General features: G+C 47.8%; 1 protein-coding gene across 1 annotated transcript in view; it reads left to right on the top strand.

Annotated features, from left to right (window-relative positions):
- Positions 1-26662, top strand: part of CABLES1 (Cdk5 and Abl enzyme substrate 1) — a 105545-nt gene that overhangs the window by 59902 nt on the left and 18981 nt on the right. Inside the window, exons 4-7 of the mRNA XM_079943319.1 lie at positions 3667-3744; positions 23340-23436; positions 25171-25327; positions 26435-26538. Coding sequence (XP_079799445.1) covers positions 3667-3744; positions 23340-23436; positions 25171-25327; positions 26435-26538 — 436 coding nt within the window. The remainder of the gene's footprint in view (positions 1-3666; positions 3745-23339; positions 23437-25170; positions 25328-26434; positions 26539-26662) is intronic.

Genomic DNA, 26662 nt, shown 5'->3' with positions numbered 1-26662 from the left:
TGTGTCACTGACCTCACGCTATCATCGTTCCCACCTGTTGCTTCCATGTCCAGATGGAACTTCTTTAAAGTGACCCAAGAAACTAAGTGTAGAATCCTTTTGGATTTTTACAATTCTTTCTTATCTTTTATAGACGTCTTGCCCATACCTATTTCAACTGCAGGAGTTTTTTTGTTTTTGTTTTTAGTGATTTGCCTTGTTTGAAAATATTTTAAAGCACTGTGTTATTTTTTATAGAAACAGTGTTTCTCCTTTTTTTGATTTTCATATGTCATTAGTTTGTGCAATCTTTAATGAACAAAGTATAACTAACAAATACAGCTGGCAGAAACAGGTGGAGGGCATCCAGACCTGATCTTAGCAAGTATATGACTCAGTGTGGGTGTTCTAGAGAGCAGCCTACCAGCCTGAGCTTTGGGTGTGCTGTGAGTGTTGGTCAAAGTGATTTATGGAGGGGAGTGGAGACCCTGATGGGTTAGGCAAGGGAAGTCAGTGAAGAGTTTTACAGCACCTGTGTTCCTCAAATAGGCCTTCCACTCCTCCTCCCAGCCTTGACTCATACCAATCCCTCTGCCAACGTATCTTCTCCTTGTAGCCTGTTGTCCCTTCTCCCTAAGGTCTCAGTTTAGCCATCACTTCCTCCAGGAAGCCCACCTAGCTTCCCTCAAGCTAGATTAACTGTCCCTCCGATGTGCGCTAGCGCCCTCTAGTCCCCAGTCAGAGAACTGACACCCCTGCATAACTACCTCCCACCCAACACCATAAGCTTTGTGAGGATGAGCCCTTGTCTGTGTCATGCATCAGCGGGTCCCCAGCACCTAGCACCATGTCTGGCATGAGTGGGTGCTCCAAAAATATTTGTGGAAGGAAGGGAGGAGGAGAGGAAGATCCTATAACTTGTTTCTCAGGAATCTTCCACCCCTCCCTGGATTGTAGGATAAGGTACACCTTAGCAGGCAGTGGAGGCCTGCACTGTCGTCATAGTAACATTAGCAGTAATGGAAGTGGTCGTGGAAGTGGTGGCGGCGTTGGCAGTCATGCTGAGAAGAGTAACTCCAATGCCTGCCTCTGTCACCACGTGGCCTTCTTCTCTCTGTATTCTTCTAGAAATCTCCAAATCTCTCTCCTTATGAAATCCAGTCATTGGATCTAAGGCCCACCCTGATATATTATGGCCTCTTCCTAAGTGATCACATCCACAGTGACCCTATTTCCAAATAAGGCCACATCCACACATTCTAGAGATTAGGACTTCAATACGTATTTTGGGGGAACACGATTGAAACCACAATACCAGCATTTTAAAGTATGCTCTCTCTTGCTTCTTGAGCACAGAGGGAATGAAATACAGAATTTGAGAATACGTCTCCACATGTGCATCCAGTACCCAACATGCACCCCTGGCTGGTGGACGCTCCTGAGCTGTGTTCATGTATCAGTGTGCTCACCCACCATTGTTGCAACTGTGATTTTCTTTGCTCTGACTTTCGAAGTTCTTTGCATGTTTTTAATGTCCTTAAGTGAATATTATTGCTATAATAGAATATTCTACCTGGAAGCGATCAAAACTTCCCACAGCCAACAGAGACTCCGCAGGGTTCTGGGAATAGAACAAGAAGCCAGTTTTTGGCATAAGAGAGAACACTTAAGGATCCCGGATGGCGTTAGACGTTGCCTGGTCAGACACTGTCAGCACAGGGCCAAAGGGTTGGAAGCAGTGCCTCTGTGTACGTGTTACACCTTTGTGACAGGCCACACGTGTCGGCCTTCAGCTGTCCTTTCTCGACCTTTCACCTTAGCAGGCCTGTGTATTTTAGCATAGAGGTCTGAAGAGGTTCTGAACCCACAGACTCTGGTGGGAAAACTTACCTCTACCCAAGAAGGCAGTTCCCAGTAACAAATCATGAATACTTATTGAGCGTGTATTATTGGCCCTGTCCTGGGGGCTCTCCCATATAGGGACTCACTTGCTCTTTACAACATTCCCATAAGAGATCTACTCACTTTATCCCATTGTTTTAGATGAGGAAACTAAAGAATTAGTGGGCTGCTTGAGGTTATACAAAGGTGACAGAGCTGGTATTTGAAGCTGGGAATGTAGCTTTGGTCCTGCCTTCCCAGGGATGGGCACTCAGGTGCTGCTCTGAAGCCCAACCTTGCCCAGACTGTGTTTCTGGAGGGGCTTCCGTGTACGAAACCCTCAACTCGTCCTCTAGAAGAGAGCAGCAAATGTTTAGCAGCACTTTGTGATCAGGGTGCTCCTGGAAGTGGAAATAAGGAGTAGAGGCAGCACCCGAAAGAGAATGAGTAACTCAGTGAAAGGGGAGGAAATGCTTCCTGGGGAGGTGACTCGTGAGCTGGGTTTTGAAGATTAAATAGGAGTTCATCCAGCGTACCTAGTAAGACACAACAGTCAGAAGAAATAGCATGCAAAGGACAGAGATATGAAACAACAGGTTTTTTTTTAAGGTATGGGTGGGGACTTCCCTGGCTGTCCAGTGGTTAAGACTCCATGCTTCCACTGCAGGGGGCACGGGTTCAATCCCTGGTCAGGGAACTAGGATCCTGCATGCATGCCACACAGCCAAAAAGAAAAGTCCCCACCAGGGACCTTATGAAAAAAGTTTTTTAAAGGTGGGGTACTGCAAGTACTTTAGCATGGATGAGTGATAAAATGCAGAGACAAATATCATGTGTGTTGAGACCAGAGAGACAGAAAGAGCCAGAAAACAAAGGGCCTGGTTTGCCTGCCAGAGAAGCTGACTTAATCCTGAGCATGTAAGCAATTTAATATCATAGTTTTAACACAAGGTCAGAATACCCAAACCTTGATGCTGTTAGTACTACTGCTTTTTTCCCCTGGTTTTATTTTTATAATTATTGAGGGAAAAGATGACAAAAGTCAGTCAGCTCCATATCTGATGTGTGTTACTGTGGTGCTAAAGGATCTTGGTTTTTAATCTCCTCCACTTTTTCTCCAATTTTTCATCAGCAGTTCTCTTTGGCAAGTTATTCTCAGATGCCAAGATAAGTACTTTTGAGAGGTTTTTTTTTAACGTTTTCTTAAGTGCCTTTGATTGCATAAGAGCGTCATGGAGAACTGTTTCCAGTAGTATCTTTATAGCAGGAATGGAGGCTAAGACTGATTATGTAATTTTCCCCTCGGTTTATTCTCAGAACCTAACACGCTGCCAGCATATGAAAAACCCTAATGATCACAGTGGCATCTGAGTGTCTTTCCTGCTCATGGTTTCTGGCACTATTGCTCTTGCATTGTTTACTGCAAAGTAGAAATTGATTGTTTAAATGTGGCATGACGGTTCACCCAGCATTGGGCACCCCGGACCCATAGCTCCGTCTGCTCCGTCTTGTATAATACATGCGGCCCACAGCCAGCCTCTCTCACCAGAGAATGGATTCACATGTGCTCCTTGGAGACCCTCGCCAGTCTCACCATGTTAAAATTCGGATGAGGAGAGGCCGGGTAATTGTGCTGCGCTGAGGTTGCATTTTGCAAGGGGAGCAGAATACCATCTGTCAGAGGAGGTGGCGGGAGGGCGCAAATACTGCTGTGAATTCTGTGAATGCTTAATTGCTATAGATTTTTAAAATTTATTTGAGGCTTTGCATTTAGTGTGTTTGTTATTTGTTCTTTTTTTTTTTTAGAATAGTCCTTATCAGTGGCAGAAGATCCTTCTGTAGTATATTTTCAGTGCTGCCGTACCGCGACAGTGCCCAAGTTGGGTATGTATATGCACGCTTGCTTTGTGGTTCTCTGGGTGAAAACTTCTGACACCATGTGTATAATGTGACCACCCTTTCCATTTCAAAGAACTTGTTTTGCTTTGACACTGCAAATTTGGTATTTGTAAACTTGAAAGAAAAAGAAGTTCCACTTTCTTTTCAGCCAGGAAGCTTCCCTGTTATTGGTGTGTGTGTGTGCGTGTGTGTGTACGCGCGCATGTGTGCCCTTACCATTTGCCTGCTGTTTCTAAACATGCATTTTGTCACTTCGTACAATTCTGTAAAGCAAGAGCAATCTGGGGCCCACCCATCTCTCAGGGCCTCATCGACTTTTGGAGAAAGGCAGCTCAGGAAAGGAATCAGACAAACCACGTGGCCATCCTGCCTCCTTGCGTTGTGGGCTTGCAGCTATACACTGACCAGCAAGCCTCACAAAGCAACGTGGTATCAGGAGCAGACCTGTGTGACTCGCCACAGGCCGGAGGACTGCACACTGCTGTAGGTCAACAAGCCCCTTCTTTGTTCTAAAAAGAAGTAAGTGAGGCTCTGACCTGGCAAAGCCCCCCCTCCTCATTCCACATGCCCGAACTCTGTGCTGTTTCTCCATCTGAATCTGACTCCTTTGCCCCCTCACCTGGTCACTGCATCCGCTATTTGTGGTCAGGGAGCTGCTGGTATTTAGGGCAGGATGGTTCCCTGCGTAGGATGCCAGAAGCATTGTGAGATGTCAGCTCTGGTTTCTGCAAACTAAATGCTGATATTGCCTTCTGGTCATTGCAGCAATGACACCCAAACACTGCCATTTATTCCTCTCCCACCACCTTCCATGGGCTCTGCCTGGTCATCCCCGTTCACCATGACTTTCCCTTCCCCCCTGCAGACCTGTCAGACTTTCAGCCTGTTAAACTCACCACGGTCCTTATTTTTACTCTACACTGTAAGCTCCATGGGACAGAACATCGGGCATCTTTATTCATGGAATGCTGACTCAGTCATTTATTAGATGTGTGCCTTAAAAAGCAATAATAATCTTACTGTTTATTGAGCACTTACTTTGTGCCAGTCCTCTTCATTATCTGCATTCTCACGACAACCCTACAAAGTAGGTGCTCTAAAACATGTAACAGCAAATCCTGCAGCTCTGAGGTTTGTAGGACCATCTGGGTGTGGCCAGCGGGCTGCCCTTAAGAGACTTCTACTCTACTGAGTAGAAGGGGAAGAAAGAAAGGTTTTCTTTATCTTTTCAACCTGCTGTGGTCCTGGGTCTGGCCACCCCTGAGAGCAGGCTTATTTCTTGGGTCAGTAGCTTATACCAGCTCACAGACCTATGTGTGACCCAGAAGGCCAGTTCATTGATCTAATTACAAGTAATGGCCCCAGGGCTCAGAATGTTTGAGTGTGACTAGCCTGTAAGTGCACTTCCAGGAGATCTGAATCATCAGTCTGTCTGCAAGTACATCTTCTCACAGCGAGGACCTGCCTGGACACTGTGACGCCAGCCTTATTTTTCCGGGCTTTCTGTGCCCACCTTTCTGATGAACGTATTCTGTCCTTAGCTATGTTCCATGTATTCATTTATTGAGGGCTTACTGTGTGACTAGGTCCTGGAGGTAAAGGTAGGGAAAGATGGATCTGGTTCCTGCCCTCCTGGAACTTACAACCAAGAGGGAAGACACATCAAAATTTGACATATGATTAATAACCACCTTTAATAATGGCTAAGAGTATTCAGTCAGGTGACTGCCAAGTCTTCCTATCCAAGGACTCATTCTGTTTCTTTAACACAATCTGGCTTCTCCATATTTTCATCTTTGAAGCGTTCATGTTAGTTTCATTCTTGAAAGATGATCTTATTTCCAAGTCCTGGGGTCCCCTCACTATGGTGTCCAAGTGCCTATCTCCATTTTATAGATAAAACCACTGATCCTCAAGACTTAACGTCCCAAACGTCAACTTTGGGCCAGAATGGGAATTTTTAAAAAATAAATTTCAGGTGTGCAGCATTACAGTTCAATATCTGAGTGATCACCCCCATGAGTCTAGTCACCGTCCATACATTTCACCCCTTTACCCATTTCCATCACCCCCCAGCCACCTCCTCCTCTGGTAACCACTAGTCTGATCTCTGTAGCTATGAGTTTGTTTTTGTTTTATTTTGTTTGTTCATTTGTTTTGTTTTGTTTCGTTTTGATTCCACATATGAGTGAAGTCATATGATATTTGTCTCTCTCCATCTGACTTATTTCACTTGGCATAATAACTTCAAGGTTCATGTTGTCACAAATCACAGGGTTTTTTATGACTGAATAGTATTCGTGTGTGCGCGTACGCGCATATAGGTGCCACGTCTTTATCCGTTCGTCCATCATTGGACATTTAGGTTGCTTCCATATCTTGGCTATTGTAAGTAATGCTGCAGTGAACATAGGAGTGCATATATCTTTTTGAATTAACATTTTCATGTTCTTCAGATAATACCCAGAAGTGTAATTGCTGGGTCATATGGTAGTTCTATTCTTAATATTTTTAGGAACCTCCATACAGTTTTCCATGGTGGCTGCACCAGTTTACATTTCCACCAACAGTGGAAAAGGCAAGGGTTCTCTTTTCTCCAATCCTCTCCAACATTTGTTATTCCGTGTATTTTTGATAATAGCTGTTCTAACAGGTATGAGGTGATATCTCATTTTGCTTTTGATTTGTATTTCCCTAGTAATTAGTGACGTTGAGCACATTTTCATGTGCCTGTTGGCCATCTGTATGTCTTTGGGAAAATGTCTATTCATATCCTCTGCCCATTTTAATCAGGTTTTTTTTTTTTTGTGGTTGGATTGTATGAGTTCTTTATATATTTTGTCAGAACCGGAATTTGAACCTGAGTCTGTCCAGCCTAGGGCTTCCCGTGACTCTCTCTGGCCAACAGGTGAGACAAACTCTGTATTCACAGAAACCCGTCTGTGCAGTGGGGCTTTTATGATAACCGCCTCCCAGAAGTTAACTGAGGCTCTCTGGGTGCCTGGGATGCAGCACAGCGCCTGGCACACAGAGGCAGGTGGGGTACCCGGATTTCTTACAGCAAAAGAAATGCGGGGCTTCGTGTGGAGAACTTAGAGACTTAACAATTTTTCACTTGGGCAAATCACTTACCTTCTGTGAGCCTGTGCTTGGTCCTCTCTAGAACGAGGATGGAAGGTTACTACCTGTGTCGTTAATTTGGAGATCACTGCATTTTATGCAAAGCCCATAGGGATGCGTTGTAAGTAAAATTACCTGGGAAGAGATCACCCAGAGTATCTCTGTTTGACATCCCTGTGGAAATAAGTGGCCCTCACATTTTGAACACCTCAGGGAAGTGCTAGCTGGCAGCCAGGATGCGGGGAAGTGCGGCCTGTCAGAGCCCAGGTCTCCTCCCCACTGCTGGGAAGCCCTCGTGGGTTTCAGGAGGATATATCATAGGACCTGTCAGCTATTCTGCCCGATGGCTCAGATAGAGAAGCAAAACCAGGGTGTGGGATCACAGAACGTAACCTTTTACATCCTAGACATGAATAAACTCAAACACACTAATTCTTCAAATTTTGTAGATGAGGAAACCATGGTGCAGAAGGGTTAATTTTCTGTAACAAAACACATAATCAGGTCCTTCATAATACCTAACAGAGAAAAGAGCATGCCTGTTTCTGCAGCATATCCTCCTTAAGTTCTCACATAAGAAACTCTGAACAGAATTCAAAATATTGTAAATTAGTGGCAGGGTTAAGAAGCATTCTTCTTACGTATCAAATAGATAAACAACAAAGACCTACTGTATAGCACAGGGAACTATGTTCAACGTCTTCTAATACCTATAATGGAAAAGAATCGGGAAAAGAATATATATATATATATATATCTGAATCATTTTGCTGTATACCTGAAGGTAACACAATATTGTAAATGAACTATACTTCAATTTTAAAAATGTAAAAGGAAAAGCATCCTGCTTTTTAAACTTTTTTGATGAGCAGACATCCTATTTATGAATATCTGCCGCATCATAATTATGAGTTTTTCAAACTAATTATTGGGAAACAGCTGTGTTCAAATAATAAAAAATATTTATCCTAGTAAATTATACACATATATATTTTAAAGTAAGATAGTCTGTGTACCTAGTAGCTAATGCCTTTCCACTGTGGAAAATTCCTTTGCTTTTATGCTCAAGTTCTCTCTGTGGCCAGGACGTGAGTCTTAGAATTTCAGGGCTGGAAAGGGCTCTAGAGATGACATGGTATGGCCTCCGTGCATCATAGCTCAGGCCTCTGGGGCCACGGGGGGATGAGACACACACTGACAGCAAACCCGGCAGCGCCAGAGCTCAGGACTCCGGCCACCCTGGCCTGCTGACATTGTGGTTTCCAGCTCCCGTGTTTCCGTTGTCGTTACACACGCGTGTGGACTAGGCCACATGTGCCGGATTATTCCAGATAAGCACAAACCCCCCGCTGAAGGGGACAATGTACAGTTCCAACTTCACCGTAAGAAAGTTTTAAAAACAGGAAACTCAAAAGTTCATCCACTGTGTACTTGAACCTCCCTTACATGGAAAGCATCTATCAGGATGGCCTTATCTCTTTCCGGTTTTGTTTTCTGGCTTCTTGTGCTGTGCTGGAGCTTCCCAAGTCCTGCCCTCATATCTTGGTTCACCCTCCCTGCCACCCTGACCCCAAAGCTTTGTACTTGGCTTTAAACTGAACTGAATACTTATTTTGGCTCCCAACATCAGGTGACCAAAGCGGACAGGACAGTGTTAGGAGAGGTTTTACCATCCATCCATTCATTCTTGCATTCATGCATTTGGTCATTTCTTCTGCCCCTAGTGAGTGTGAGGCCCTCCTGGAGGCTGGGAGGGTGCAGGGGTGAGTAAGACCTGTTCTCCAGGAGCTTATTATTGAACAAGGAAGCCAGACATGTGAACTGCCAGACCAAGACAACTGGGGAGCCCCAAAGAGGCGCTAGAGAGTGCTTTGCCCCCAAATCTTTATCAACATCCACGTTTACAATAAATCTACAATCTTCAGTAAGAGCCAGATGTTTGCTCTGTAAAGTCTCTTCAGCCCCGCCTACACCTCCAAGTACATTGCCATCCCTGCCCGCCTTCCATGTAGACATTCAGGTGCTAACACTGCACAGCAGACTTCATTCATTCACCGCAAGAACTCTGTTGAACCTACTGTGTTCTAGGCAGTATCCAGGGATACAGTGCTGAACAAGAAAATGCCTCTTTTCCCATAGAGCTCACCGTCTAATGGTAGGAGACAGAAACAAGCGGGTAAACAAACTAACCGTCAAGCCAAAGAGCAAACAGTTGAGTCCTGCGCAATGTACAGCTGGAGCACAGAGGGAAGAGTTGGGTGAATTCGGACAGAGGGATCGGGGAGTGCCCCCCACAGAAGGTGGTGCTTCAGCTAGATTGCAAGTGTGAGGTGTCAGAGAGGTGGGAAGGGTATTCCAGCCTCAGCATTGACTCCCAAGGATGTTCGAGGCCACTCTGGCTCATGAACTTCCGGGCAGGGTCTCTATAATGCCTGACCTGTTGAGAGAATTCCATAAGGCGCCATCCCAGCTGTAATTCCATTGCTGAGGACACTGCAGGGTTCAGGCCTGTGTAGTGAGGGGAGGGGGAAGGAGTGGGGACAGAAAGAAGGGAGCTGTGCTGAGAGGCCTGGTCCTGGGACATCACTGTCACAGACCCACCACCAAGCCTTCCCTGGGGTGTCAGTTGCCTCGCTGTCCAATGGGGAGGTTTGACTACACTCTCCAAAGATCCTGCCAGCTCAGAATGCTTGCCTCTGTGTTCGCATCCTCGTCTGCTTTGCCAACGTGGAAGCTGTAAGTCTGGCTGAACAAGGAGTTTATGAATGAAACGTACTGTTCACGTTCCCCATCCACCAACCATCAGCTGCTTTTAGACCTCACATCTGAATAATTATTCTCTATGCAGGTTTTTAAATGTACAGACCTAGTGACGTTCTGCAGTCTTATTTGGTACGTTCTATCCTGGTATGGGCTAAAAGGATAGGTACGAACGCAACCCAGAGTTGAGAGCAGTGTGAAAGGTTTGGGGTCATTTTGCACGCTACCAGACTTATCAAAGCTGACAATAGGCTTATTCACAAAGTGATTTCCAGAGCTTCTGCTTGAAGCAGACCCCTCTCATTGCTTACCAACTACAGCAGTCTCCACACTGTTCTTCCCTGCCCTGATTTACAGGTACAGCTATCTGAGAAAAGAGCGTACTTCCTTAGGATTAGCTGATTGTGTAGTCAAATATTGCGTGAACATAGCAAATGCAGGTAATAACATAAGCTGAAAGGTAAATAATGCTTCCAGTGTTCCAGGCACTGTTCTGAGCTTTATAAACATTTGCTCATTTAATTTCCACAACAACCTCAGAAGGCAGATTTTCCAGTTATCATTTTACAGGTGCAGAGTCTGGGGCAGAGGGAAGCAGGGCTGCAGCAGCAGAGGGAGGAGGTAGGCAGGCAGGCTGGCTGCAGGCGCTGCTTTGGGGCCAGCTGACCCCCCCCAGAGGCCATCCCGAAAGCGCTAATGCCCAGTGGATTCCCTGCAGCATCACTGCTTTGGGGCTGGGCTTGCTGGCTCAGGACCGGTGACACGCGGGCTTCACTGGCTGACAGATGTGCACTGGGTGACGCGGAGCTCTGTCATGTGCCGCAGGAAGACCCCCTCCTGGGGACCCGGTGGCCATGGTGCTGGGTGGTGGCTTTGGAGGGTGCCCATTTACACTGCAGCCTGGGCTCCTCCTGCGCAAACCCCAGGCATCTCTGGGTGGAGTCTTGGGTGGAAAGTCATCTGTGTAATTCTCCCACGTGGGTATTTGTCAGCTGTAGAACAGGAAGGCATATGGTGGGGTGCGGGGCAGGGAGGGTAGGCACGTTCTCCAGGTGTCAACACCGTGCAGACACCCGGGCCGCGTGTGGGCGTCACCGGCTCGCGACCTTGATGGGCTGCTGGCTCACGTCTCCCCAGACCTTCCCAGCCACGCCCAGGTCACCCCACAGGCCCACCAGGAAGCAGTTCCGGGACAGGTAAGGGTCTTCTACTGTCTTCATACTATGCATAGAAAAGGCTTCTCTGAGAAACTGTGCCGAACAGTTACATTAGAGGATTATTATTCGCAGCACCAGATACGTCTTTACTTTACAAAAGGCTTGATGACAGGGCTTTTGACGATTAAGAGCTTTGTTTCTTTTTTTTTTTTTTTTTTTTTGCGGCACGCAGGCCTCTCACTGTTGTGGCCCCTCCCATTGCGGAGCACAGGCTCCGGACCAAGGCACGAACCGGTGTCCCCTGCATCGGCAGCCGGACTCTCAACCACTGCGCCACCAGGGAAGCCCTGTTTCTTTCTTGATACGCTTTCTTATTTTATTTCTTCAAATAGCATTGGATCTGCGGAGTTTGCTCACGCACAGCACTTCAGGAAGTCTTCCATTAGATGAAATAAGATGCTTCTAATCACTATCCATTGTCCCCGCTCTTTCACTTTAGGATTTCAGAGTCGTGCCTGTTGCCTGAACCCACAGGGGCGGTGATGGGCATGGAGGGGCAGAGCGCAGGGTCGGGTACACTCAGACAGCAGGATCATTGCTGACGATTGGGGTGGGAGGGAGTGGAGTTAGGATAATTCACAGAATGTCCAGGAATGACAGAGAAACCAGTATAGACGCCCAGGAACAACCCAGTGGGAGGCCGTGCAGCCAGGACAAACATGCAGCCCAGTCCGGGGCTCCTCCTGTGGAAACGCTGCTGTTGACACCTCCACCTGATGCCCGACGGACGCCCTGATCTCCCCGTGTGTTACTCACTTCTGTCTCCCGGCTTCACCGAGTGTTCCCATGCCAGAGCCGGGGTCACCCGCGGGGGTATGGGAAATGCAGTTGTCAGCCTTCCTGGGACTTGTGAGCCAGCCTTGGCCTCTGCCACTGTGACTCCCTGCAGAATCCACCTGCCCCCGAACTGGACCTGGGGAGGCCACCAAGGGACTCCAACCCCCAGCCCAGCATCAGCCCTGGGAGGGAGACCTCCGGGAGGCGAGGATCCATTGGAAGGGTCCTCAGAGGGTCCCCTCCCTCCCCGCACCATGCTTCCCTGAAAGGAGACACGTTCTAATCAGACTCCACGGATAACTAAACCCCAGGACTCTGAGCTCAGCCACAAGCAGCACCACCAACCTGCAGCCCTCCAGCCGGGACCAAACCCGGACCTCTCCTCCAGGCCGCTTGCTCAGGCACCCCTCCCCAGGTCCTACCCCCCTCCCAGGCCCCGCAGGAGTCCACTCATGTTCTGTGGGGCCTTTGCTTAGGCCTGTCATAGCGCTCACACAGGTATTTAACCTCTTTGTAGCTTGTCCTCACCCCCCTGAGGACGTGACTCTGTCTTAGTCCAACAGCCGTCTCCACAGTGCTCAGTGCACAGTACTCCTTCCTGTGATGCTTGTTGAATGAACAAGTAGACGTGGTGTTTCTGAGGACTGTCCCCAGGCTATTAAAAGTGGCTAGTTTTTTGAAGATACATCACTGCCCCGGCAAATGACGGCCACACCCTCTGCATCAGCAGGAGCAAGGGCTGTTTCCCAGGAGCCCTCAGCCCGGTACCTCGTCCCTGCGGCATCTCCACAGACGTGGTGCTGGACAGTCAGAAGGAAGGGCCTGGACGGTGCTAACAAGGATGCTCTGACGTGGACCTCAGAACCCTGCTTGCCTGCGAGTCACTGTCACACCCGCAGTGAAAGTTGCTAAGCCCGGTGACGACAACAGAGGGCTTCCAGCTGCACCCGCGTGCAGGTGCCGAGCCCCATCAAGGTCCCCCAGCCCTACCTGCCCCGCCAGGTGTCTCTCCCACGTCCGCCTCACAGCCTGGACGGCACCACCAGCCAGGCACGCAGTGCTCCTTCAGAGTCGCTCACAGATGCTGCACTCTGCATGTTAAACCCCAGAGCACCGAGGCCTTTTGCGGAGGTCACGCCTGGCTTCTACGGTCTCTGCCAACCTCGGAGTTCCCTGGCTTTCAGCGGCTGGCTTACCCGGCCCTCAGTCAACTCAGGTTGCCGGAACGTCTCAGAACCGGCATCATGTGATCACAGTGTAAGTAGCAGCCCCACTTTGAGCAGAGCAACACGTGATTTTCCTTTCACGTTTCCTGCTTTCGCTTATGGCAAGGGACACACTTTGGATTGAATCTATCGTAGCGTTAGAGGGCCGTTTTCCCAGGTCAGTGCTGGGCAGGGGGACCTTCATCCCATCACTGGAGCCCCGCTCCACATCTGGGGGATGAACCGAAGCCTCTGCCTTGGTCCTTCTCACCACCACCCACGCGCATGCACGTGCACAACCTGGTCCTCGCTGCCCTGCCCTTTCTGTGGCCCAGCGTGGCCGTCTGTGCTCAGGTGCACGCGTTGGGAAGATGACGGGATTTACTGGCATGCTTAGATTGAAGAGGAGCTACAGGCTGTGCTCACTCCTGTCAGATAACCAGCACTTGAGCCCACAGTCCCACGAATCATTACCAGGGATGGATTGCCTTTCAAAACAGCAGGCCTACTGGCTGACCTCGATGAGCAGAAGCCACTTCCGCGGGCGTGGAAGTCCTTCCTGGACGTAAGGGCATCGCAACTTCTCCTCGGGGTGTCTCCCAGCTAATTCATTAAAGGACATCCGGCACGGACCATTTGCCAGCTAACGCCCGTTCATGTGAGCTCATTGACAGGGGGCACTCTTTAGCTCCGAAGATAGACTTTTAGAGCTAGAAGGAACTCGGAGACTGTCTAGTCCTGTGGTTTGCAGACTTTTTCTTTTTTCGCTGAAAAAAACCGTTCTTCTAACACAGGTTTACACAGAACACCAGTCAATAAAACCCCTAACATCAGAGTTATTCCAGAAAAGTGGGAGTGGGGATGAGAAGCCCACTCATGTCCACTCTGTCCCTCATGGCCCCATCAGTGCAACCACAGTCCTTATCCATCCCTGAAGCCAGGGAGCCGTCGGCATGGGAGAGAGCTGGCTCAGACAGGATCCTTTGTCCCAGCAAATTAACTAACCTTTCTGGTCCCAGGCTTACTCACCTATAAAATCGGCTATAATGTCAACCTCAGAATTCTGAGAACATTAACTAGAAAATTAGGTATGAACGTTCTGATCACCCTGCCAGCCTGTTAGTAGATACTCATTAAATGTTAACTTTGGTCACATGTTTGTCTGGTCACAGAGCCACTTGATCAGTCTTTCTAGGTGACATGGCAAATCTCAATCCTGTTCATGGTGAGGTAGCCAGTGAGTGTTTCTACAAACAAAAGGGATTCATCTGCAGCTCTGCTTTTTACTTGGTCTTTGCGTTGTTTTCCTCAATGGTACATGCTTATTTTTAAAAATCTGGAAAGTACATAAAAATAAGAGGAAGACTAAAAATTACTGAGCCTCACCTCAAAGGCATCATTAACATGTTGGTCTATTTCCTTCCAGTCTTTTTTTTACCCCCCTAGTGCAGGGGCTTATAGGGAATATGACAAGATGATTGTTTTGTTTTGATCTTTCTTGCTAGTGCTAAGAGGCCCTGCCAAACCCCACCTTTCAAAACAAGCGATTAGAAGCTGGTTGCTGAGAAGAGGAACAGATGTTGCCTGCCTTTTTCACTATAACTGAAACATCAAACCTTCCATAGCTGTAAACACTCTTCTCAGATTAAGCTTGTAAATTATGCCATTTTCTGGGAAGAGTCCCAGCCTTAAACCAGCTCCTCTTCTCTCAACCAGTTGCCAAGGCCTGTCTGAGCCTCGTTGCCTTTTATCCACATTAGTCATTGCCTTCTCTTTTCTAGCGTGGATTTGTGGTTTGGCTTGGCGACCCTCCACTTACGAAATGAATTGCAAGCAAGATGCTCGACTTTCCTAAGTAGGCAAACCCCACTTGATCAACAGCTCATCCACACCTCTAAGACCACTGCGCCTTCTCCGGCTCTCGGCCCTCACCCCATCATCCTCTGGGCTGCCGTGCCATCACCATGGGACCAGGAGTGGAAAATCTGGGAGCTGTAAAGGAATCTATGAGTTCAGAAGTAGAGAGAGCGAGAGGAAATTGTGAAAAAATAGGAACAGCTTGGAAGGAAGGATCCTGAGAAGGAAAAGGAGGCTCAGAGAGGGAGGTGGAAATAAGGCAAACTTGACCTCTTTTAAAATGTTATGGAGGGTCAGCCCCAAACCGGGAAACCACGAGACAAGCCCAACTTTCTCTTATTTCTTCGCCCTCTTACCCCCTCTGACCTGCTACTCCTGCAACCACAGCTCTTGATGGTACTCTTGGGCTAGTGCAGTTACATTGTAGGCCAAAAGGGCATTGTGTGGGCTAATGGCCATTCATAACATCGTGTCAGTGGGAAGTGCATTCTGAGTTCCAGAGGAGCGACTCATAAGCTTTCGGATAACAACCCACTGCTGAGCGGGAGATGCAGGCATTGTATTGAGGACCAGCCCCAGGACTGTGCATAACGAGAGTGACGTGGGTGCCCACACGTTCTTATTTCCCGAAACATATGGACATCAGTAAGCATTTCTGTATGTACGGATCCAAACAAAAGGAATTAGGAATGAACCCAGTTAACCTGTGATTCGAGGCTATGTAAAATAACCAAGCTAGTGATTTCAGCAAAAAACAGTTTCTGAGACGTGTGTGGGTACAGACCCATTCAGATAACCACACCTGATTGAAAGTCACTGGGTTAGTTTTATTATAAATGTATCAGAGACCATGTGATAAAGAAAATGGCGTCCCAGTGGAGCACAAGGTATCTCAGGGGGCGTGTTTTAAAATAGCAGCTTCCACATGGTGTTTGTGTCCTTAGCTTTTTGGCATTGGGGCATTTCAGATGAGGTCATCCTCTTGGGTCCATTTCCTGAGTTGATTATTTGGTGACACAGAGAACAGCTTCTTCTATTTTTAGAGAGGGCCTCTAAGCCTAAATGCTGCCTGCCTGGCTCCCAGCCCATCCCCCCCTTCCTCCCCACCCATTTTCCCAAAAGACATCTCTTTTCGTTGTGGAAAATTGCACATTCACAAATTGTGTTTCTTTCCTCACACCAAGCATATTTCCACACAGAGACAGATTCAGGAATGAGCTCATGGATGAATCATGCTATTACCCCGCTGTTTATAGGAGCTGCCTTTAGACAAAGATTTTGGTGTAAGCTGTGTTACGGTCCCTTCATTGTCTGCCAGTTACCGAAGCCGGGTAGAGGGATGGTTTATCAATGAAGTGCTGAGTGTGAGAGGGGCTGGGCTTCTGGACTAAAAGCTGCTTGGATTTCACTTTTTCCTGTCATTCCTGGGCCTTGTTCCATCGACTGAACTGTGATATTATAATGTTCTGCTCTGATACAAGGAAGCAGACCCAATCCAAGATGGCAGCTGTACAGTATCTGAGGAAGCGACAGTTAGGACCACTTAGACTGTGATAAATGCTGTGTGGTTGAGTTCCAGTGGACGTATGATCTCTTAATTAAAATGAGCTCACAAGTGGTATTTTCTTTCCTAATCCAGCTTTCAAGCTTTGCTTTCTTTACAGCAAATCTCTCTTTTTTTTTTTTTTTTTAGGATGCAGAAATCCTGTTAATATTTAACTGGCTTTTTTTGTTGAATTTTTGAATTTTATTTTATTTATTTTTTTATACAGCAGGTTCTCATTAGTTATCTATTTTATACATATTAGTGTATATGTGTCGTTCCCAATTAACTGGCTTTTAAATTATTTACACATCAAAGTGCTCAACCTATTGTGATTCTTTAAAGAGCAGGTGTCCAGTGGAGCTCCGGGCTGGCATTCCAAGGTCTTGACCTTGGGCCTCCACGAGAGGAATGATTAGGGACAGAAGTAAGGCCATCCCCACCTTGGAAGCAGAAAACCCTGGAAACTAGTTAATTGATCACACACACACTTGTTCCATCTACTTCCCAGGGGTTAAGTGTTTGAATCTTTTTTTTTTTCTTTTTTAAGTAAGAGGAATTTTGGTTCATTGCTCCCTAAGGAAAGTTCCTTAGCTTGAATTTCTTGTTATCTCATAGGGAATTTTATTTGATCAGTTCCACGCATTATGGCTCAGTGAGCTTTAAAAAAAGGAAACGCAAGATCATTTTGCCTATTACACAAGGTGAAATCAGGAGTTAGCCATTGTGTGATGAATAGCGACCTGGGTAACCCCCTTTGGGCACCAGGATATCTAGACTGGCCATCTGCTTGGACCGGATGACTTCACAACTGTGAAATCATGTACATTCACTTTATGCCGTGGGAGCCGAAACTAAGAGGTCCGGGGGTTTCCAGCCATGAAGCTACAGGCTTTCAGGAGAGCTGCATTAAATGACTTCCAGTGCTGTCCTGTGAAGGATGGGTTTACACCCCCAAAAAGAACCAACCTACATTTCTGCTCCTTGCTTAAGGGTACAACTGCTGATTGGCTGTGTCCCCAAATGCGTTTTCATCTTCTGTTTTAATCTCCCCGCAATCGTCTGCGAGCCCCTCCCCCATCCCCCCTTGAACCGCTGCCATCCACTCCCCAACCCATCGGCCACATGTTGTAAAAAAAATCTTTGAGCTGAGTTTTCAAAGCATGTTTATTGCCTACAGCCTCTGCAAAAGTTAACAGACTTGAAGAGAATGAGAAATGAGCTCTTGTACCTAAATAAGTCGGAGCTGTAGCATCCCCCAGGCCTGTGGAAGAGAAGGAATCAGACCTTTGCATTGTCCAGTTTCTTAACTAGTGGTCTGTTAGTGCGTCTGCCCAAATGAGATTTTCTCCTATGATCTGACTGACCATGTTTGTCTCTGAGCGCAAGCTATAGCATTTAAACCTTAATGCATACAGTTTTGGACAATATCCACATCTGGTATTTGAACTTGCCTTGATTCTATTTTCAGAATAAATGAATTAATTTATTTATTATAAATTAATTAATTAATTATAAATCAATTAATAAATAAATTAATATTTGAACTCTAGAGGTATCTGGGAAAAGATAATCTTCTTGGCTTTTCAAAGAAATAGAAAAGTCCAACTTCAGTTTGCTTTTAATTACTTTCAGCTGTAGTTCTATTCTCCAGCTCAACCTCTCGGTACTGGAGGGTTAATGCTGGCATTTGAGCCAAAGAGATATTTCTATTTTCATACACCATTTTAATGAGAATTCAAAAGGATCATCTTAGAAAACATCAAGATTTTATCACTACTCCTCTGGGACTTCTGCTTAATTCTTTTCTCACTGGCGACTCTCTTTGGATGAACCAGCAACACCATTCAGAATTCCCTTCTGTGGTTGACTTCAACCCTTGGCTCCCAAAACAGTGGGGCATCAAGGACCACGGGTCTTTTGCTTGCTTGACACTTACATGTAAGTCCTGAGCAGTTACTTTGTCTGTAAATTAGGTGTCACGATGTGAAGTTACAGTTTATGTAAGTCAAACAGACGACAGCAATTTCGTATGGTTCTTGTTAATGTACTCATCCCTCAGTATCCACGGGGAGTTGGTTCCAGGACCCCCGGTGGAACCAGAATCCACGGATATTCAAGTCCCTTATATAAAATGGCACAGTATTTGTATACATCCCCTTGCATACTTTGAATCATCTCTAGGTTACTTAGACTACCTAATACAATGTAGATGCTATGTCAATAGTTACCAGCATAGGGCAAATTCAAGTTTTGCTTTTTGGAACTTTCTGGAATTTTTTTCCAAATGTTTTTGATCCGAGGTTGGTTGAATCTATGGATGTAGAACCTGCGGATACGGAGGGCCAACTGTATACGTTTCAGCAACTCTTATGAGAGCACTTAGCTAAGGCACCTCGAGAAGTTGGTCAGTCTCTTTTGAAAGAAGTATTTTTTATATCCTAAGAGTCTCAATATATACAATTCAAAAGCTGTTAAAAGAGACCGACATTATGGAAATAGATTTGATGTGTTTCATTTTCCGTGCATACGTGGCTGTGTAAGTGGACGTGTGTACGTGGGCACTCTTAATTCAATGCCGCCAAAACGGCAGCCCCGAAGTTAGTAACAACCCCTTCCTGAATCTGAGGCAGAAAAAATGGAAAAGTGTGCCCTCAGCTGCCACCAGGAAGCAGTCAATTTTCTAGAGCAGTTATGATATTTATAACCAGGTCAGTGAAGTTTCTGAAATGCGAGTGTAGCCAACACAGACGCACCAGCTTTGGTGTACAAGAAATGCAGCATTTTTTTTTTAGTTTATGTAATATAAATAATATCAACTCCCTTCTACAAGGCTGGAGGGCAATTCAGACTTAATGATCACTGGGCACCCCCTTCTCCCCTCCAGGATGCACAAAGGACCTGAAATGCTGTGAACTTGGGGAGCACTGTCGCTCATTGTTCATTGGTGTGCTCTGGCTCCATCCACAGGGTCCTGCTTCTGTCCCCCCGCCCACTCTGGGTCTCTTCTGTGAGCTGGGGCCTGGGATGGAGACATCCCCAGAGGCAATGGGAAGAAAGTGGCCAGGCCACTGCAAAAAGGCTGACTTATTAGTCCAGTCCAGTAGCCACATGTGGCTATTTAAATTTTAACTAAAATTACCCAAAATTAACAATTCAGTTTCTCAGTCAACTGGTCACACTGCAAGGGCTCCGTTGCCACATGGGGCTCGTGGTTGCCCTGCAGGACAGCTCAGATGGAGGAGATTCCCTCACTGTGGGAGTTGCTGTTGGGCTATAATAAGCAGTGTGTGTTTTCTCAGTAGCCGGTGAGCGTGGATGCAGTATTCTCCTGGCTTCTCTTCTTTCTCGGCATGCCGTAGTTATTTAGAAAGTAGAAAGATACAAGCGAAGCACCAGCGGGAAGGGTGGCTGCAAGAAGCAGAAGGGCACAGTAATTCTCGAAAGATGAGTGCCCGCAGTCACGGGTAGTGGAGTTTCGCCCGTCACGCTTTCTCTTCCGTGTGGTCCAAAGTGTCCAGGAGCTGTTTGGACAGTCTAAGAATCCCTGTTCCTTTAAATGGGACTTGGGGTCTGTCTCACGGAGAGGAGTCTTGCATTTCATGTGTGCACAGGAAGTATAACTTTTCCTATGGCTCCATTTCCCACGGGGGAGGAGTGAAACAGAAGAGTGTGGAGTGAAGGTGGCTGGTTTGGTTCTGCGAACTGGGATGTGTGCGTCCAGTATCGAGGGGCCGGCTGGCAAAGGCGAAGGCAAAGCTGCCCCAGGGAAGCAGTGAGCCTGGGAGCAAACTGAGACAGATGCAAAGGGGCACGATGGAAAACCACCACCTTCTGTGCTGTCTTTATGAACCAGCAAAGAGTCAGACTAGCTCCGTTCAGTAAAGCACTTCTTTAAGCATCTTCACACATCAGACACGAAGTAGACAGCATACAGACATGGATTGAGACTCTGTACCTGCCTGTGGCCAGCTCTCCATCCAGGAGCGCTCTTGTTTTTTAATTTGTATTTTGTATTGGAGCATAGTTGTCTAACAATATTGTATTAGTTTCAGGTGTACCGCAGGGTGATTCAGTTATACATATACATGTATCTATTCTTTTTCAACAGGAGCACTCTTAATAGGGACCTATTTTAATACTCCTTATTTATTTTGGTCTTCTCATCCCATAAAAATGTTCCCTGCTTTTGTATTAGTTTCAGTCCTAAATGACATTCTCCATCTGGGTGAAGTGGAAACAAGGAGACAGTTCTTTGGGAGCTGGGAATTTGAGGCACGTGCTTGCTGGGTTAGGCTTTGGAAAAGCAGTAAGTCCGCAGAAGCACGCCGTGGGTCCTTTAACCAAAGGCCAGGCTCTGCTTCTTTGTACCAGCTCAGCCCCTGGTCTTCCGCCGTTGGGCCTCTCCATCCTTTCCCACCACTGCTATTTTTGCCTCCATGTCTTGTCGGGTTCTTGCTCTGAAGGCATTTCCCTTTTTAGCTGCCCTGGTGCAGTCATCGTCTCCATCCTTAATTGCTTGAGGAAGTCTTTTGAGAGCTGCCCCGATGGCTCATGTAGGAGGTGAGGCAGCTGGGCACGTGGTCTCTGGGTACCTGAGGTCCTGAGGTTCTGGTGGCCTTGCTGAGCCCTGCTCTGCTCCAGCCCACCTGGTCCTTCCAGGTTTGGATTTGAGGCCAATAACTGGAAAACAGGTCTCTCTGTTGGCATGGCATGTTCATAAAGTGATATGACTCACATCAGCCTGGACCTCAGAGCCCTTGGTGGGTGTGGCCCCAGCAGAGGAGGCCCCTGCGGGAGAACTCAGACACATCCCGGGAGCGCTTCTGTTGCTCAGAACATCTTAGGGGCTCTCGAGGGGGTGATTTGCACCTTCTAACGAAGTATTTGCAATTCTGTGGGTTACTGTCCTGTTCGGTACTGTCCTTAAGGAGTGAGTTTGATGTTTGGAATACCTGAAGTCATTTACAGTGAAATCTGGTCAGTTGAGGTAGCGAGACACTGATTCAACTAGTAAGTGTTCAAGGTTTTAAAAAATATTATAGGGCTTCCCTGGTGGCGCAGTGGTTGAGAGTCCTCCTGCCGATGCAGGGGACACGGGTTCGTGCCCCGGTCCGGGAAGATCCCACATGCCGCGGAGCGGCTGGGCCCTTGAGCCATGGCCGCTGAGCCTGTGCGTCCGGAGCCTGTGCTCCGCAGCGGGAGAGGCCACAGCAGTGAGAGGCCTGCGTACCGCAAAAAATAAATAAATAAATAAATAAAATTTAAAAATTATATATACACACCCAAACACACATACATACACACGCACTGTATAGATACATGTAAAGTTTGAAGACTGGAATGGGTTGGTTGTTTTTTGTTGTCATTGTTGTTTTCTCCATGACGTTAGTGTTCATTCCAAAAGGGGTTCCAGAGAAATCCTGAGCTTGACACGACCTTGGCCTCCCAAGGAGACTACCTTAGAAAATATTGTACTTATTAGATGCAGGTCTTGGGTGTTTCTTACGGAAACTAATCAGATAGGATTAGGGAGTGAGTTCACGCATGGGACGCCCATAGACAAGGATGACTGCTCAACAAAGTGAGAGAATACTTTCCTCCTTAGAAGGTGGGAGGGGGCGGCCTCTCGTCTCTTCCCCGCCTCTCACCCGGCTCCCTTTCTCTCTTTCCACGATTCCTTCACCTTTGGCCTGGAGAGTCTTGCCTTTACATTTTGTTCATTCTTGCTTAGGTTGTAGGAGACACCCCTGAATGGGGTGCCTCCCTCCAGCCCACACGGCAAGATGCTGCCAGCCTGGGGCAGCTTTGACTGATAAGCACCGTGTGGTAGAGCCAAGCTGAAGAGAGAGCTTCCAAACGTAGCTGCAATTTGGAATCACCTGGGGAGCGTTTAAAACTCCTGCCACCCACGTCCAACTGAATCAGAGTGAATGTCTGGGGATGGGAGCCAGACACAGTACAGGCGTACCTCGTTTTGTTGTGCTTCACAGATACTGCGTTTTTGTGGGGTTTTTTTTTCACAAATTGAAGGTTTGTGGCAACCTTGCATTGTCAGATGATGGTGAGCATTTTTTAGCAATATTTTTTAATTAAGGTATGTACATTGTTTTTTTAGACATAATGCTATTTCACACTTAATGGACTACAGCATACTGTAAACATAATTTTTATAAGCACTGGGAGACCAAAAAATTCATGTGACTCGCTTTATTGCAATATTTGCATTGCAGGGGTGATCTGGAACTGAACCCGCAGTATCTCTGAGCCTGTAGTTTGTCAAAGTTCCCAGGTGATTCTAACATGCAGCGAAAGTCTGAGAACTACTGTAAGCGGGGGGATTGTCCATGGAAATGTGAGCAGTTACCCCTGAGCAGAGGCACAGCCAGCCCGAGGCCACGTGCTGCACAAGATACAGCGTTAGATGCAAAACCGGTCTCTACAGCCCACTGTTAGGGTGACCTCGGTGAGCTGTCTACCTGCTCTGGGTTCTTTTTTCTCATCTGTAAAATAGGAAAATAATTGCAATGCCTGTCTGATAGGATGATTTTAAAGAATGAAGTGGAGGATGTGTGAAAGTCTTTGTAAATTGTGAAGTGCTCTATAAATGCTTGCTGTTAACACCAGAGATTATTCTTTTATCATTGTCTAAGTGGCCTGGCAAGGAAGCTGGGGTGGCTATTGTGGCCTTAATTCCTTCGTTACTAGTAGTAAAGCTGAGAACTCTTTAGGGTAAGAATTTCTTTCTCCCATCTAATGGGGGGTGGCAGGGAGAGCTGGTCTCCCCCCGGCTTCCGGTTAGCCGACCAGCTAAGAGCCAATGACCTTGCCGAGCGGGAAGGGACATCGGTAATCCATTGGCTTCTGAGCCTGACTCTCGTCTTCAGGCTCTCTGTTCGATCGGATTTCGTTTATTTCAAAGTGGGTAGAACTACCTACCCACAGAGTGTCGCTGAGAAGGAGGGACAAAGAGGGGGTCTCATCTGGCAGGGCTCTCTGTCATTTTTGCAAGTGTGACTGTAGTGTCCCGTCAGGAGACATCTCCGTGGCTCCTTTGGGTGCAAGCAGAACCATTTTTATCCTCGGCTTGTCCCCCCCCAGGGATTTGAAATTGGATGGAGGGAGACAGTCAGCAGGAGCGGTGAGCCTGAAAGAGATCATTGGCCTGGAAGGCGTGGAGCTGGGCGCTGACGGGAAGGTAAGGCTGCCTGGCTTCCAGGCCACCAGCTTTTTCGACAGACACAAGGGTCAGGAAGCAGAGGCTGTGTGATGGACCACGAGCTGCGCTCGTGCTGGTTAACCCGATGTGGGACACGTTTCTGGGTGCGTGACGCCAGCCTGTCCCCGATCCCGGGTGTGCACGTGGGTTAAATAGCAGCACAGCTATTTCGCCACTAATGCTGGTCCTGACCAGTTCAGTCACCCGCTCTTATCCTCAGGGGATATGTTCCAAGACCCCCCGTGGATGCCTAAAACCTTGGGTGGTACAGAACCCTATGTATACCATATTTTCCCCTATACATGCATACCAATAAGAAAGTTTAATTTATAAATTAGGCACAGTAAGAGAATATCCGAATTGCCAGCACCACTACTTTTGTGCTTTGGGGCCACTATTAAGTGAAATAAGGGTCACTGGAACACAAGCCCTGTGGTACCATGATAGTCAATCGGATAACCGAGATGGCTACTCAGTGACGAAGGGATGGGATCAGCTGGACAGAGGGATGATTCGCATCCTGGGCAGGTCGGTGCTAGATTTCATCATGCTACTCTGAGTGGCGCACAATGTAAAGCTCGTGAATTGTCTGTTTCTGGAATTTTCCATTTAATATTTTTGGACCATGAGTAACTGAAATTGTGGGTAAGGGGAGACTACTTTGTCACACACACACACACACACACACACACACACACACACGCATGCGCACACACAGGTGCACGTTCCAGGATGGAGTGGCGGGTGGTTTGAACATGCATTGACGGTGGTGACGGCAGGCAGCAATCCCACTACTAGACAGTGTTTTTTGCTCCCCGTGGTCCTGAGAGGCTAGGAGTCCCTCAGCCTGAGAGAGTGACCACCGAGCAGGGGGCTGTCACATCCCACTTTCATCCACAATTCACTGAGCTGCTAGGTTGAAGTCTAAGGAGGGAAGGTTGAAATATGAACCTGACCTTTTTGTGCCGGATGCAGGCAGTCTTTGTAAACACTCCCAAAGCCTGTTTATGGAGACGACGCAAGTGTGTCTTTGGGGAAGTCGTCCAGTGTAGCTTGCTTGTAGGTAAAGCTGCTGGGGCAGCAAACGACCTACCCGTCACCCCTCCCGCAGAACAGCTGGTCACCCCCGTGCCCAAATGACATCGGCCTTGAGCTCACGTGTCGGGGTGTATGAGCCGTGTTTCTCCAAGTGGCTGAAAAGAAAAACACGTGTTGCCTCTTCATTCCTGAAGGTTGAGTGTTCACAGAGGAAGGAGGGAGGATGAAGTGAGAGGAGCATCATAGACACAGCATCTGCCAGAGGACCATGGGAGGGCACAGCCCCTTATCCGAGACTCTTTGGACCCGATATTCTAGAATTCTGCACTTGGTGGATTAGAAAAAGTACCACGATGTATGCCTCTCGTGTTAGACAGCATCCTAGCAGCTTCCGCGATAGTACCTTGTTATCAGACACACTAATATCTCTGCCCCATAACATGAATATTCACGCCAAGTGGGATAAATTAAAACTACAGATGGCCTCTAGTCAGTCCAGTTTAGGTTTTGGCACAAACGAGTGCCAAACAAATTTCATTTTTCGGACCTTGGATTTTAGAATTGCAGCGATGAGAATATGGACGTGAACCTGGCGTGGCAACGCAGCTTGGTCAGAACGCAAACCTAACACTGCCCGGGGTTAATCACCGGCCCGTTTTTGTCTTCACCTTTTAGACTGTTTCTTATACCCAGTTTCTGTTACCCACGAACGCCTTTGGAGCGCGGAGAAACACCTTAGACTCCATGTCCGCCTTCTCCCAGCTCCGTACCCTGAGCCACCGCAGCCTCTCCATCGGCCGGGCGAGCAGCACCCAGGGGAGTCTCGACGCAGGTAAGCTGGGGCCTGGCTGGTCTGGGTAGCTTGCAGCAGGAGGTGCCTTGGTGGACAGTGTGGCTCGGGTCTCCCTGTGCACATTGGAAGACAGGTGCCCTGGAGTGTGAGCTCATCCTGCAGGGGACGGGACTTTTGGGCAAGCCGATTGCGGGCCAGGCAGGCTCACAACCCTGCCGAGGGGCGAGCTCTTTAACGAGGGGCCTCAGTCGCCAGCCCCTGAGCTCCCACGAGGAGACATGCCCAGGCCGCCTTGCAGAGGTGGCTAGACTCCCCGGCTTCTCTCCACCACTCTGCTGCTCATCTCTCCAAGTACCTGGTTCTTGCCTACATTCTCCTAGTCCTCAGGTTTGGCCTTTCTTCAAATAATTGGGCCATACACGTACCATCAGGCGTGAGAACTTCCTCTGTGATTCTCACGGCGGGTGAGCTTACTCGGCTGCTGGCAGAAGACTTGCATGCTTCCAGCTTGGCCTGTCCAAGCCTTTGTGAGAATCCACACAGGCAGAAAAACGCTTTATGAGGCGGGATTATTTCCACTGTCAGAGAAATTCCAGGTGAACACGGAGCTCCTTAGGCCTGTCCAGGTGCTGAGTTCAGAAGCACTGTGCTGACGTGCCACCCCTGGTCACTGACGGCTGTTTGCACCGGTAGCTGCTCTGGTTTGCGTTCAGTCAGACCGCATAGCCTGCCCGGAACCATTCACACCAAACGTGCTTCTCACATGCAATAACTGGAGGCTCATTTGATCTGCAGGTTTAGAAAATGAGCCTTTTCCGTGCCACGTTTTAGAATCTGTGAGTGTTCACGGCATCTTTCATGCTCGTGAGGTTCTGTGCTCTCCCGGGTCAGGGAGATTAATACGTAATTGTTTTAAATGGAAAAAACGGCAGAGAGTGTGAAGTGTTTGGTGAACCCCCCTGCCGGGGCATACACTTCACCGGCGTGCAGAGACGCCTGCTGACGGTCAGAGCGAGCAGTGTGACTCTGAGCTCAGTGACCTGAAGCCACCCTTTCTTCAGTGTAACTTTGTACCAGGCGTTCACCCGGCTGCTTCTGCTTCAGGACGTCCCGGGCCTTAGTCATCATTTTGCGTGTGATCCTCAGGTAGCGACCTGGGAGAGTTTATGGACTATGACCCGAATCTCCTGGACGACCCCCAGTGGCCTTGCGGCAAGCACAAACGAGTTCTGATCTTTCCTTCGTACATGGTGAGTGGCGGTGGCGGGGTGGCAGGGGAGCTGACCCCCTCAGCCTCCTCGGAGAACTTGGAGGTGCCTTGCTCATCCTAATGGCCAGTGGTTCTTCCTGGGGTTGGGGGCTTGTTCAGACACT

The sequence above is a fragment of the Stenella coeruleoalba genome (assembly GCF_951394435.1).
Source record: "Stenella coeruleoalba genome assembly, chromosome: 14".
Lineage (NCBI taxonomy): Eukaryota > Metazoa > Chordata > Mammalia > Artiodactyla > Delphinidae > Stenella > Stenella coeruleoalba.
This window is presented reverse-complemented; position numbering and strand designations above follow the sequence as displayed.